At 37.6% G+C, this 13,823-nt stretch overlaps 1 protein-coding gene across 1 annotated transcript in view; it reads left to right on the top strand.

Moving 5' to 3' along the window:
* The window catches only part of SH3RF2 (SH3 domain containing ring finger 2), an 81,810-nt gene that overhangs the window by 60,696 nt on the left and 7,291 nt on the right, over nucleotides 1–13,823 (top strand). The window contains exons 5-6 of the mRNA XM_015818664.1: nucleotides 8,448–8,542; nucleotides 9,505–9,675. Of these exons, the coding sequence (XP_015674150.1) occupies nucleotides 8,448–8,542; nucleotides 9,505–9,675 (266 nt within the window). The remainder of the gene's footprint in view (nucleotides 1–8,447; nucleotides 8,543–9,504; nucleotides 9,676–13,823) is intronic.

Genomic DNA, 13,823 nt, shown 5'->3' with positions numbered 1-13,823 from the left:
TCTACTCTCTTATCCATTAATTCAATTTTCCCTTCCACTTGTTGCAGTCTTTGTTCACTTTTCCCCATCAATTCTTTGACCTCTTTTAATTCCTCTTCTAATTTACCTAACCCTTCCTTGAAGTCTGTATGTAATGCCTGTATCATATTTTTTAGTTCCATATTAAATTTATCTTGTTGTGTTGTAGAGTCCAGTGTTTACAACACAACAAGATATAACATCTGTGTGGGTCTGGGTTTTCTTAGAAATCCATCCCATTCCCAACACCATTCAAGCATATCTGGACATTACAGAATGCTTTAGACGAATATGGATATCCAGCCTTTTGGTTTGTTGGGCTGCTTTGAGTGAAGAGGAATTGTCTTGGGCTGCATAAATAATATAATGAATGTATATACATCACAAAATAATGTTAAAGTTTATGAACTGGTAGGACCATATAACTAGGTGTCCGTAGCTGCATGTGGCCTGCGGGCCACAGGTTAGACACATCTGCTTTAGAGACAGTAGTGGCTTTTTCTGTGACTTCTCTCCTCTTCCACTAGGAGTATTTCCTTGTTATTTTCTTCAGGCTTTTCCATACTGTCACTATATTGTTTTTGCATTGCATAAAACTAGGACAGGGAACTTTATGATTCATATGTTTATGTAATCAAACATTCCTTCTTTCTCAGACTTTAGAACACCTGCCTAATTTCAAACAGCTTGTGTTATGCTTCAGTAAAAAGTCTTCTCTGTTGATATGACTGTTTGAATGCCTTGCAAAGGGACTGCTAGAAAGAGGAAAAATCATCATATTGTTAGCAAATTCTCTCTTGTATTACTGTGGACAGAAGGTTAAAGGGGTGGGTTTGCAGTTGCAAACATGTGCAAAAATGCAATGAGGGAGGGCTTGGGCTGGACAGCCAGGATCATTGCTGACTGATCAATTTGGGATACTTTGAGTTCCTCAGTTTTTGACACAGATATATTGTGGTATTTCCTACCTAGTGCAGGATGTGTAAAACAATAGTATGCATGTCATGTTCCAAAAATGGTACAGCTATCACAAAATCAATCTAATTACATTTTTCCCATATCAATAAGTTTTTTGTACTATTGCAAAATGCTTATCTGAAAAAGTCTTTTCTCACAGTAATTTCTGTAATAATTTAAGTGGGTTTTACAGATTGCACAAGATAATGTGATATAAATAGTGACTAATCGACTGTCTCTTATCAAATTCATGCACCTTGAGGACAGTAAACTACTGTTTACTTTTCTCCATGTTACTCAGTGAGTCCATTCAGAACTAATCTATCCAGATGAATACAAGGTTTTCTCTAGAGTTTTCTAGATCACAATCACAATAAAAGCTTGGGAGTTGCACACTTCTGTCACATCAGAAAGGAATCAGGTTGGAGGAGATTTATCTAGGCTGTGTCTAGATTCCTGCAATCATTAATTCCTGCAGTCAGAAATTAAACCAAACTTTGTTCTTGTACATATAAAAGAAATTCATGGATATACTTTATATGCAATATTAATCCCATTTAACCAGTTTTGCCTAGTTTGTTTATGAATTGATATCAGTTCCAATAAGGTTTACACACTTGGAAGACCAGCAAAAAACAAGAGACGTTGACAATGACATTTTGTGTATGGTAAACAAATACAAAATGAATGACCACCATCTGGACAATGCCTCCTGAAATATTCAGTCCTTTAATTCTCCATAAAGATTAGTTTTGTACTATCAGGGTTCAAAGAGAATGTTTCTTTGATAATTATTTTAACATGGAAAAATATCTGCCTCTTTGCCATCAATATCTAAGCTCTTTCTGGATCGTGTATATCCAAATTTCTATTTCATAACAGATAAACTTTAGGAAGAAGCAGTTGGGGAATGTTTGGCAAAGGATTGTCTCTTCCTTTTAGCAGCTGTACAGCTGAAAGCACACTAGACAGTCAGGAATTTAAGATAATAGATGTGTGGGAATTTACATGCCTTAACCCCCCTGTCAATTATAAAATGCATTACAAAGGAAACAAGTGTGGACTACTAGATCAGCGTAGGCTAGCTTGCCAAACCAAACAGCGTTTTGTAAGACATCAGGATTCTGTTCTTGACACCAGGGTGGTGAGGGAGGTGAAAATCTATTAGAGATGGAGAAAGGGAGGACAGCTGGAGTTGTTTTTCTATCATTTTGGTCACAGTAACTATCATTGTCTGGGACCTCCTATGAAAGTGCTCGTTAATTTCAAGCTAGGACGGGAAAGACAAAACAAGAAAAACAGGACCTTCAGTTTTTGATGAAAAGGATGTATTGGCAAAGAATGTATGTCCTCAACAAGAGACAATCATCTAGGACAGTGGTGGCGAACCTATGGCACGCGTGCCAGAGGCGGCACTCAGAGCCCTCTCTGTGGGCACGCGCACCATGCCCCGGAGATGGCAACCATCCCTCTTCAACCAGCCGCTGCTAACTCGCTGAGGTCCCATGTGGTCGGATGCATCCCAGCGTGGCTGGTTTCCCTCCCCCGTCCCATCCCTACTGGCCTCTCATGTTCTCCTTTTCCCGGGCACGACCCTCTGCATTGCCTCCTCAGCTGTCGGCCGGCCGTCCAGCTCAGAGGCGGCTTCTCTGAAAGGCTGGTAGTGGACTGCGGAGCCCCAGAGTGTGCCGGTCAAGGGGACCTCATGCGCTCGCTGGCCTCTGTGTGCGGGGGCCAATGGTGTCAGGCAGCATCCGCCCTGGACCCTGCCTTGCCTTGCCCTGCGACAATGGCACCCCCACCCTATCTTGCCTTGCCTCACCTCACCCCGCAGGATGAGCCCCCTGCCCACTGCCCCACTGGCCAGAGACCCCCTGGATCTCCCCTAACTCTGCCTGGCTCCTACAGGCATCCTCCCCATGAGCAACATTGAGGTGACCACGCCCACCTTGGCCACACCCAACCAGTCTGCCATGACCACAGCCACGCCCACACAGTGGGCCATGCCCACCTGGCACCCGGTGATAAATAAGTGGGTTTTGGGTTGCAGTTTGGGCACTCGGTCTCTAAAAGGTTCGCCATCACTGATCTAGGAGATTCCAGCTGGATCCCTTCTTTCCTTCCTTCCTTCCTTCCTTCCTTCCTTCCTTCCTTCCTTCCTTCCTTCCCACAGATAGGGAATTTAACTCCTACTAGTCCTAGCCAACATGATCTAAAGTGAGAAATGCTGTGACTTGCACTTCATGTACTACAGCAGGAAAAGCCTTTGGGGGCACTCAAATGTCCCCCTTCCCAATCATGCCAAAAACATTGAGCTGGATTTTACCTATTAAAACTCCTAAATCTCTTTCCAAAAATTGACCCTGGCCCTGTCCATTGTAGAGTTCAGCTGTTGGCATGCTATACCAAGCCTGAGGAAGCTAGTAAACCAATGTGAATTGTACATTCTTAATTGAAAAGCCACCACCCTTGATTTAAATACTTAGCTTTCCTTCTTCCTCATAACTTCAACTTAGAATTTATTTTATTTTATTATTTATTTTATTTTTTAATTTATTGGCTGCTCATCTTACCATAGGGTAATTCTGGGTAGCTTACAGTTACATATATAGTTAAAACATAAAAAGTTAAAATCAAATATTAAAACCAAGGACACGTGGGGAAGGCAGGGCGGGGTGGAGGGGAGGTGGGATTTGTTATTACTCAGTCAACCACCTCCATTGCACTGTGCCCCCACTGGGGCCCCAAGCAGACTGGCACAGCCACATCTTTAGGCCCTTGCGAAAAGATAGGAGGGTTGGGGCCAAGCTCACATTGGATTAATTGATTTTAAAAAATGATTGAATAAACCTATACTGTAGTCAGAAATAGAACTATTTATGAATGATCTAGGTCAGGGGTGTCAAACTGCCTACCCGCAGGCCAGATGTGTCATGCGGAAGCCACGCCCACCTCAGCTCCAGCAAATGGGAAAAAGTCGCGATACATCGTGACATGTCACGTGACATGGTGAGCTTGACACCCCCGATCTAGATTGTGAAAGTTTAGTATCTATCTATCTATCTATCTATCTATCTATCTATCTATCTATCTATCTACCTACCTACCTATCTACCTACCTACCTACCTACCTTTTATACAGCTCTGGGTGGCTCCCAATCAATGGTTTTGCAATATCAGACAAGTACATTGGGGCATTTGTTCATGGCAGCTAGTAAACACTCAGCAAGACAGAAGAATTGTGACTCATTGCAAATATATTTTCATTTTCCTGTTAAAAAAGTAGTAGTCTCTGAATTCTGGTAGGGTTTTTTTTTCCAGCCAAGAATAACTTTGCAGTTATTATTTAAAAGAATCAAATTGTACAATCCAAACCTTTTCCTTTCCCTTTTCTATAATATTTTGCACAGAAGAAAAGGCAGGAGTTAATGAAATTTGGATTGTAAACTCCTTGGTCTCTCTGCTTTGTGAATGTTTTATTCTGATGTGTCCTAGAAACTGATGGTGCCGATATAAATAACTGTATCTCCATATCAAAATGAAATTTTATTTCAGGGAGAGTAGAAGTAGCAGAGATTTGTTGAAATGTCAGACGTCTATTCAGAAAAGCCTTCACCTATATTTGTATTAAAATACACAGCATTCAAAATGTTATCCTTGTTTTATTTGTATGAGGATATAGCAGTTGAGAACATAGGGATATTTTTTATTTTTTTTAAAAAGGAAAAATTATTTTGGGGGAAGCGCTAAAGCCATGGAGGATTGGCTTGCAGGCTTTCAGAAAAATCTTAACAATTTTGAAATTAAAGGTTCTTATCAAAAGAACTCTTTAATAACAAGGGGCATCACATTTCATTTCCAGTGGAGCTGCAAACAAACAAATGAAATTGGGTACAATTTCATCCATGTTAAACAACTACAAAAACAGTAGGGGCATTTAATTCAGATTGATACTATTACATTGGAAGAGAAGATTGAACTATGCATATCCTGGGAAAGAGAAAAAAAAAATTTCCCAGTTGAATGGTCCCAAGCTGTCGTTTGTCCTATGCATATAGCAACACCATGTTGAGTGCAAAATGAACCAGAGAGCTACCTTAACCGTAGGGAAATTAGTGATAGGTTTACTATGCACAGTACACAAAATAAAGAAATTCAAAAACACATAATCAGAATAGCCGCTCTGTTGACTTGAAGTTTAAAGGGATTAACTAAATTCATGGGGAACTAAATTCAACAGCTAATAATTCAGGATTCTTATATTTAACATTAGCTATTAAACCCAAATAGTCAGGAGTGCTGCCAAAACCCTCCCCGTCTCATGCTGCATGCTTTGTTCATATGGCTAGTATTTCATGGTGCCAGTATATAATGTGCCAGCATTTTTCCATCTGTTCATGTGCATATATAGATGCTGGATTCAGTATGATGGCCAACAGCAAAATGTGCTTTCCGGAAGCAGCCAGAATAATAGCAAAGGCTACATAGTGGTTGCCTGCAGAAGCAAGTGCCAATTTACAGAAAGGGAAACCAAACAGCCGCATCAGGGAGAGGTGGGGTTTTTTTCAGGCAGATGATTAGGTTGTCTAGGAAAAACAAAATAAAAAATGATTTAGTTGCATTTTTAGTGACTAATAACAGGAAAGATACAGATGAATTTTTCTGACACTGGAGACAATAATATTTGAGTCAGACTTTGAATTTAAGAACAGTTTTCAATTCACTTCTTTAGTTTAGATAATGCCCAGCAGATAATTAGGCATCCATGACATAAGACCAAATTTTCCACTATACAAGAGAAAGAGAATTCCAATGTGTCTATGACAACCCCAAAAATACAATGAATATTCAGAAAGCTATCCAAATATACTGCAAGACCCATTCGTTTTCAAAGTCAGGCAAACTATCCAGTAACAGAAACCCACAAAAAGTTCTATCCTGACAAGTATTTGTAGAAATCCTGTTTAACAAATTCATTCATATATAACTTTTCTGCCCTGTCTAAATAATGTCATACTTACCAAGATGAATAAGTAGATGCTCCAGTCACAGTTGATTTGCTGAAAACAACTATGTAAATTTCCTTCTAGAATTCCAGAAATTCACTACAATATTGAAAATCATCCTAGAGTCATGAAATCATCTTTTGAGCAGATTTTATAACATAACATATGCTGGGCAGCCCACATTCATAGTGTCAATAATAACTGAAGTCCAATTGAACTATGGTGCTGGAGAAGACTCCTGCGAGTCCCCTGGGCTGCAAGGCGATCAAACCGGTCAATCCTAGAGGAGATCAACCCTGACTGCTCTTTAGAAGGCCAGATCCTGAAGTTGAAACTCAAGTACTTGGGCCACCTAATGAGAAGGAAGGACTCACTGGAGAAGAGCCTAATGCTGGGAAAGATGGAGGGCAATAGAAGAAGGGGATGACAGAGAATGAGGTGGCTGGATGGAGTCACTGAAGCAGTAGGCATGAGCTTAAATGGACTCCAGAAGATGATAGAGGACAGGAAGGCCTGGATGAACGTTGTCCATGGGGTCGCAATGGGCCGGACATAACTTTGCATCTAACAACAACAATTTTTGCTGTAAACTAAACTCTCTCTTTTTTTCTTCTGTTCATTTGTGTCCAATTCTTGGAGACTGCCTGGACAAGTCCCTGCAGTTTTTTTGGAAAGGTTTTTCAGAAGTGCTTTGCCATTGCCTGCTTCCTAGGGTTGAAAGGGAGTGATCGGTCATACTTACCCAGCCAGCTTTCACGTCTAAGGCAGGACTAAAGTTCATGAGCTCCCGATTTCTAAAGTGGTGTCTTAATTGTTTTGAGTGTAAAATTGACTCTCAAACTAAGCTTACTGTCTATCAATATGATTGCCTGTTATAGCATTTACAAGCAGAGCTCTCTGCTCTTATGAGCTTGCAAATTATAATACAGTGTTTTCACCTGGTTTGCAAACTGCAGTGATTCAATTATTCATCACAATTATCTAACCATGGTTTATTGAATATACCAGACCTGGTTAAGTTCACACAACTTGCTTAGCCAAAGAATATCAGCTCAGATGGGTTTGTTCAGCATGCTGGGTTTGCAAATCACAGTTGTTGCATTTATCTAAAGTAAAATCACAGAAACTGATGACGATATATATTTATATGTAGCTGCTTCTATTTTTGTTAGGGCAAAAGTTTGGAAAATTGCATGGTATTTTGTTCTTAAAAATCTTAAAAATGATAATGGCAGCAAGACTTCTACTGTATATCAGATGAAAATTACAATGGAAGAATAAAGCTGTTATTCTATCTTCTGTCTGTCTTTGATGGAGCTAGCTGGGATGGTGAAACTGATGGCTCTGAAAGACATTGGCTAAATTCAATACAGTTGGATTTTTTTGCATGAATCAGAAAAAAACAAAATCATGACATATGGATTTGAATATAAGTAATATTTATAGATTATAAAAAATGGAGGTTATATTGTAATTGTAGAGCAAGAGCTGAACTCAAGTTTTACTTATATCTGTTTTAAAAGAAGTCAGGAATCAGAAGCCATTCTTATGTTTGTATTTTTGTTTCAATATTTTTTTTTTATTTTATTATATATCTGCCAGTTCTGTCCATTTTCTATTCCCTCTCTTGACTACTGATTTTCTGTGAGTTTTTTTTATTTAAAACCTTAATAATTTTATATAAAACAATCAAAGCAGTGTGTGCCATTACACAAAGAATTATTATTAGTATTAGTATTAGTATTAGTATTAGTATTAGTATTAGTATTAGTATTAGTATTAGTATTAGTATTAGTATTAGTATTAGTATGAGTATTATTAAAAAGCAAAGTTAAATAATTAGCCCAGTGTTTCTCCACCTTTGTCACTTGAAGATGTCTTAAGATATCTTAGGATGCCTCTTTGGCACCTTTTTTAAAAAAAAAAAAACTTTAAAATGGGGGGGCTAAGAAGTATGACCCAGAAAGTTCCAGAAGTCCTTGGAGGTTCTGAGGTATGGCCTTGGGGACCATCGCAGATAATCCAGGAGTTGCCCACATATATTAAATAAATATCTATAAAAGAATAGAACTAAAATATAGAGTCCAGTTGTAAGCAAGTGCTGTTTATTCGATACACAAAGGTTTATTCAATATATCGGAGTCACTGATGTGCTTAATAACCACATCATCTCCAGTAGCTTTCTGTATACTGAGCAGAGTAGATGAAAGATAGGAACCTGGAAGGATACTATATCTGAAGTCTTGCAGAGAGATGCATCTTTGGGGTGGCCTGCTTATTCTGCTTCAGTTCCAATCTGCAGAGGTGATCAAATGTTTAAAGTTTCTTGGAGACATCTGACTATAGCTTCCACTAGGGTGAATCAATTCTGCCAGCCCTTTGAAGGACATTTGGTTTTACTTTCATAACATCCTGTGGAAGAAAACTAAAAGGGCTTTCCTTTGAATATTATTTCTTCTTTTCCAGGTCAGCCCTTCCTGTTACGTGGAACCTGAATCCATGGGGCATTCTACAGCCATTGTCAGTCTTCCCCACTTACAGCAACATCTGTCTTTGAATATGTACGTACATATAATCCTCATTAATTTCTTAAGGATAACGTTTTTTGTGGGGCCAGAAGATGCTATTGCCTAGCAACTACAGCACATGGTCTGGAATGAAGGTTGGGCCAAAATGCCCTAGAATGACAATAATCAGAAAGAATTTAAAAAAAAATAAACCCGTGAACTCCTTTCCCATAAGTATGCTCTGCTAGTATTTGGTTAAAACTGAGATAAACATCATTCTAGAATTACTCTACCTTTATGTGTTAAATTAGCTTCCAAGCACCTGACATGAAAAATAAAGCTCACTGTCAGAAGAGACAGAACTTTTTAATTTAAAGGAAGAATTATTAAGAATAGCATGTGAATATTACGCCTTTTAAGCTACAGGATCCACAAAATTATCTGTTTGCTGGTGCAGCTAATTACTGCAATGTCATGTGTCAAAGAAATACTTGGATTTGGATGACAGATCTAAACCCCAAAAGAGCTGATGCTGAATCTTAATGTGTAATTTCCTGATGCTAATAAACAGTGCAATTATTCTGTGTTCAAAGGAAGATGATATTTTTTGTCTGCAAGTGTATGGGTGTTTAACTCCTTTTGTTCCAGTCTGTGTTTTTCCAACCTGGGATCCTAGCCCAAAGCTTAATCTTGAATTGAATACATTATGCTGATTACACCAACACACTTAGAAGTGCCCTACATATTGCTAAGGGATCCATTAGGCATTCTTGAAAAGTTGTCTGTTCTTAAATCTGATACAATATTCACCAGAGCATTCCAGATGGTGTAACAGAAGTGTTACATAAAGAAGCTTCAGATGCACTGCTCTGGTTTAGCACAAGGCACAACAACCGCTCCTTGTGTGGCCTGAAAGCAGAGTGTTGTGTCATAGCCTCATTATGTTGCATAAATGAAACTATTTTTTTTTTTAACCAGTGCCTGCTGCTTTACTTTCATTTCTTGCGTTTCAATAGGTCCGTCGCTTTGCACTCCTATACAGCTCACAGTCCGGAGGAACTCAGCCTGCAAAAAGGAGAAGGCGTTCGTGTTTTGGGGAAATACCGTGAAGGTTGGCTAAAAGGAATGTCACTGATCACAGGAAAAGTCGGAATCTTCCCCAGCAATTATGTTGCTCCATTTTTCAGGTTTGACCTATGCTATTTATAGATTGAGAGATGTAGTTGAAAGGAGCAGAAATATCTGGAGAGGGATTCTTCCATAGCAGGGAAAAAAAATGCCACTATGGGGCTTGAATTGGTTTAAGATGAACAAATAAGATTGGGTGATAGTGCTGCCTACAAAAATTTAGCTCTTGGTGGCGTGTAACCTTAATGCATCTGCCTAGAACTATTTTGGTCAAAAAGAAACAAAAAATCAGCTTTGACTTCTAAGTCCCCCTCCTTTTTTTTTCCTGGCTCTGGAAAATAGTTATATATTGTAACTCCTAGTCATAATATGTGTTTTCCCTTTCCTGTAACATAAACGTTGAACTACAGTACCTAAAAATGTACTTGTATATGTTGGCCAGATGCATACATTTCTATAAAGAATTTGTATAAAACAGTCACAGGCCAGTTGTTTGTATGATACTGAAATACCACCCTAAAGCTTGGTCTTTTTGCTATCCTGGATTCTCTTTTATTTTATTTTTTAATGAATAGCTTATCATTGGTACTATACATATAATTACTTGTTCAAAGGGATAATTACATCGAAGCTATGCATTTACTAATTGAAACAATATATTTGCTACAAAATGTTGTAGTAGATCAACACAAGGCCACACAGAAGGACTAATTTGTTTTTGTTTGTGTGCATGCAAATAAACAAGCATTGAGGTCTCAGGATACCACAGTGAGGAACTGATCCAGGAGCAGGCATCCACAGCCAGTGAACCTTTTTACAGCATTTGTTATGCAGTGTTTTTTTGTGGGTGATTAAATAAACATTAGGAAAACTTTTTAACAAAAGCTTTTAAGATACCTTAAAAATTAACAAATTTCTTACGCCACAAACTGGAGTAGATTATAGTGCATTTTCTTAAATGCATGAACTACTGTCATGGTTGAGCAATGCTCAGGACAGAACTCAGGGCAATCCTAGGGATAGAAGTGGCATTACAATTATTTCCGTCCAAAAGGTGAAATAGTAAATTACTATTACCTTTTATATGACTGCAAGTTTTCACAATACCTGTAGAAACTCCCACAAAGGCTTGGTTAACCTGGCCATTACTTACACTTTTGAAACACATATTTTTAAAATGAAGCATATTTATTGTTTAAGCCATTCAGGGACATCTAAGCTAAATAACCAGAACACTCAGTAAGAACTATTATATTTATGGAAATGAACACACCACTTTTCCCCATGAAAACTACACCATGACTATCTTCTCTAACTATCATCTCTAACTAACTATCCTATGATTTTTTTCAAAATCCTGTCCCCTAGAATCTCCAGTAGAAAGCAGTGAGGGTAAGGAATATCAGAAAGGTGATAAAAATGGAAAAGAAATAAAAGAAACAGGAAGGGAGAGAGGAGAAGCAACTTGTTTATGTCCAAGCCTTGTTTACAATATCCAAAGTATTAAGAGTTAGTTACAAAAACTGGTCTATCAAGTCCGGTTAGTTATTTTGCTTACATAAGAGCTTTCATGTTCAGAGATAACTTATTTCTGTATTCTGTATTGTAAGCTACTGTGAATGCTGAAATAAGCAAAAAGTCGAGGTATAAATTCAACAATAAATAAATAAAATATATCAGATCAAGATGGATGAACCATATGGGAATTATGTTGCTTTCATGTCATAGCCTTCTGAGAGGTATAGAATCTGGCTGTAAAAAATGGTTTCTCAATTAAATTGAGTCTGAGTCCCATCTAGTATATGCATCTAAACTTTTTATTTCCTTCCTTACTCAGTTATTTACTTACAGTATTTTATACCCTATATTGCTTGCTCTCTAAGGACTCTCAGTTGCTTACAAAATTGAACATAAAAATCACTAAATAATTAAGTTCAAATATAACTACATAAGCGTGTTAATGTCCATATGATGCAGTCATGCTTAGTTCCGGAAATCATAAATACTTAACAATAATTAAAAGCTTTGCAGGAAAGATTGCCTTTCTGAGTTTCATCAGGGACAGGGCTATTAAGATCTCTGGGAGCAGGTTATTCCACGAGGGTGGAGCATAAACTAAAGCACACCAATTTTGTCTCACCCCTTCTAGTTTTACAGGGAGTGGGAATCAATATCTCAACTCAACAACAAAAGCACCAGATTCCTTCTCCTTGAATTAGCTGAAAGAAAAATCAAAGCAAACTTAATGAACACAGAGGCTCTTATCTTTTAGGCTACTCTACAGAGCCTAGTGGTGAGGCTAAGTAGGAATAATAAAACATCTACAAAACTGCATGTTCCCCACCCTTTAGTCAGACTATTGAGACAATAAAAATGTATTTTCTACACAGTTTTATTTCACCAGAGAAAACTATTCTTACAATAGTTTTATAATTTAGAGATTTCTCTCATCTTTGGCAGTTCTGAAAAATTAACTCTTGAGTTGTTGTAGTTTCTTGTTGCATATATTTAAGTTAGATATGGATGTATAGGTGACAATATGCCTGAGATCCTGTATAAAGCTAAAGCATTATATGTTGGCCTAGACTGAAGAAGTTAATATGTACCACTGAATTACTAATGGACTCAAGACAACACATTGTTTATTAAGCACTTATGATTGTAAAACTAACAAAGCTCTATTTATATATAAATAGAGCTAAAGCTGAAGCTGCAGCTGAAGACCTGTGGAGATAAATTCTCTAATGCCCTAAATATATTCTGTTTTCATATGAAATCAGCTCAAAATAGACTCTCTTTCTCCTGGAAATAGAAATGGTTAATCTCAGAATGCTTAGCAGGCCTGACTATTCAGTAAAAAGTGAGTTACTGAAGCAAACAAGAATCACTTGGTTGAAATAAGTGGCCATAAAAATTGAATCAATAAAAATAAAATAATGTGGTAAAGAAATATGTAGAAGAAACCCAAAGGTGCTTTTTCAGAAGACAACTGGACCTCCAAATGGCCCCAATGACTCTCTAAAAGAATGTAAATGACCAGCTGTCTGCAAGGAATATAAATCCTTCCATTCCCCACCATCCAGTCAGAGCTGAAGAAGCTTCTTGGATGAGAAGCAAAACATCTTCAAAGAAAAACAAGAAAGTCCAGTTGTCTCCTGAAAAAGCACCTTTGAACAACCATGACCTGGATGACTGAGAATCTTCACAGACAGGTAGAAGAAACCTTGATGCAGGAACATCAAAGGTTGGAAAGGTTTATTTTAATGAAGAAAATAATTGCAAAACAGCATTGGAAGGAAAATCCTTGCATTCTCCAATTACTGTATACCACTCCTGAATTTTCAGTTTACTCATTCGATGAATTGCTTCCCAGTCTCAGCCTGTTCTTGAAAAGTGTCCTCTTAATCATCATTAACTGAAAAGTAAGATAATCTGCCAGTAATCACCATTAACTGAAAAGTAAAATATAATGTACTCAGCTATTTAGGGATGAGTAAAACTGAGTTCATCTTCCCATAAATGCTTCAGCAAAGTTTTTGATGTTTTCTTTTAGATTTAGTGGGAAAAGCAAAATAGCTGAGCAAAATGTATGAGTCCAGATCTGAATTTGGGAATATTTTTCTTCTGTCATTCTTTTAGAAATCAAAGCAATAATTTGCAAAGGAATATAAGTGGCCTTCCCAGCAATTTTGGTAAACTGTGTGTTCAGTTTATGGATAAAAGTCAATTCTGAGAAGGGTCAAGGCAATCTATTCTCACAGTTTAGAGGTTCTTGATCTTAATCTCAAGCATGTCTGGATTTCAGCTCGGACATCCAAAGTTGATTATTTTATGTTTTATCCAAAACAATTTCCAAACTTTCTCTTCCCCTCTTCTTTTATAAACTTTTCCTTAATGATAAGAGATCACTTATCTATTTCCCCGCCAAGATGAAATTTATAAACACAAATGCAAATGAACCATTGTAAAATAAAATAAAGTTAGAAATAGGTACAGGTTGAGAGCACCTTCTTAAATGAAAACAAAATCTGACCTTAAATAAAATGTGGCTTTCTTTAGTGCCTAGTCCCCTTAATCAGAATGGATAATAGTAGAAGAGAAAGGATATACTTGTTCATGGCGCATCTCAACCATATTAGCTAGACAACAAATGAGTTTGAGTGGATCTCTCAAGCCCCTATATTAATTCTGAGAGAACAATGTGTTA

Source organism: Protobothrops mucrosquamatus, unplaced genomic scaffold, assembly GCF_001527695.2.
Source record: "Protobothrops mucrosquamatus isolate PMUCROS unplaced genomic scaffold, P.Mucros_1.0 scaffold777, whole genome shotgun sequence".
Taxonomy (NCBI): Eukaryota; Metazoa; Chordata; class Lepidosauria; order Squamata; family Viperidae; genus Protobothrops; species Protobothrops mucrosquamatus.
This window is presented reverse-complemented; position numbering and strand designations above follow the sequence as displayed.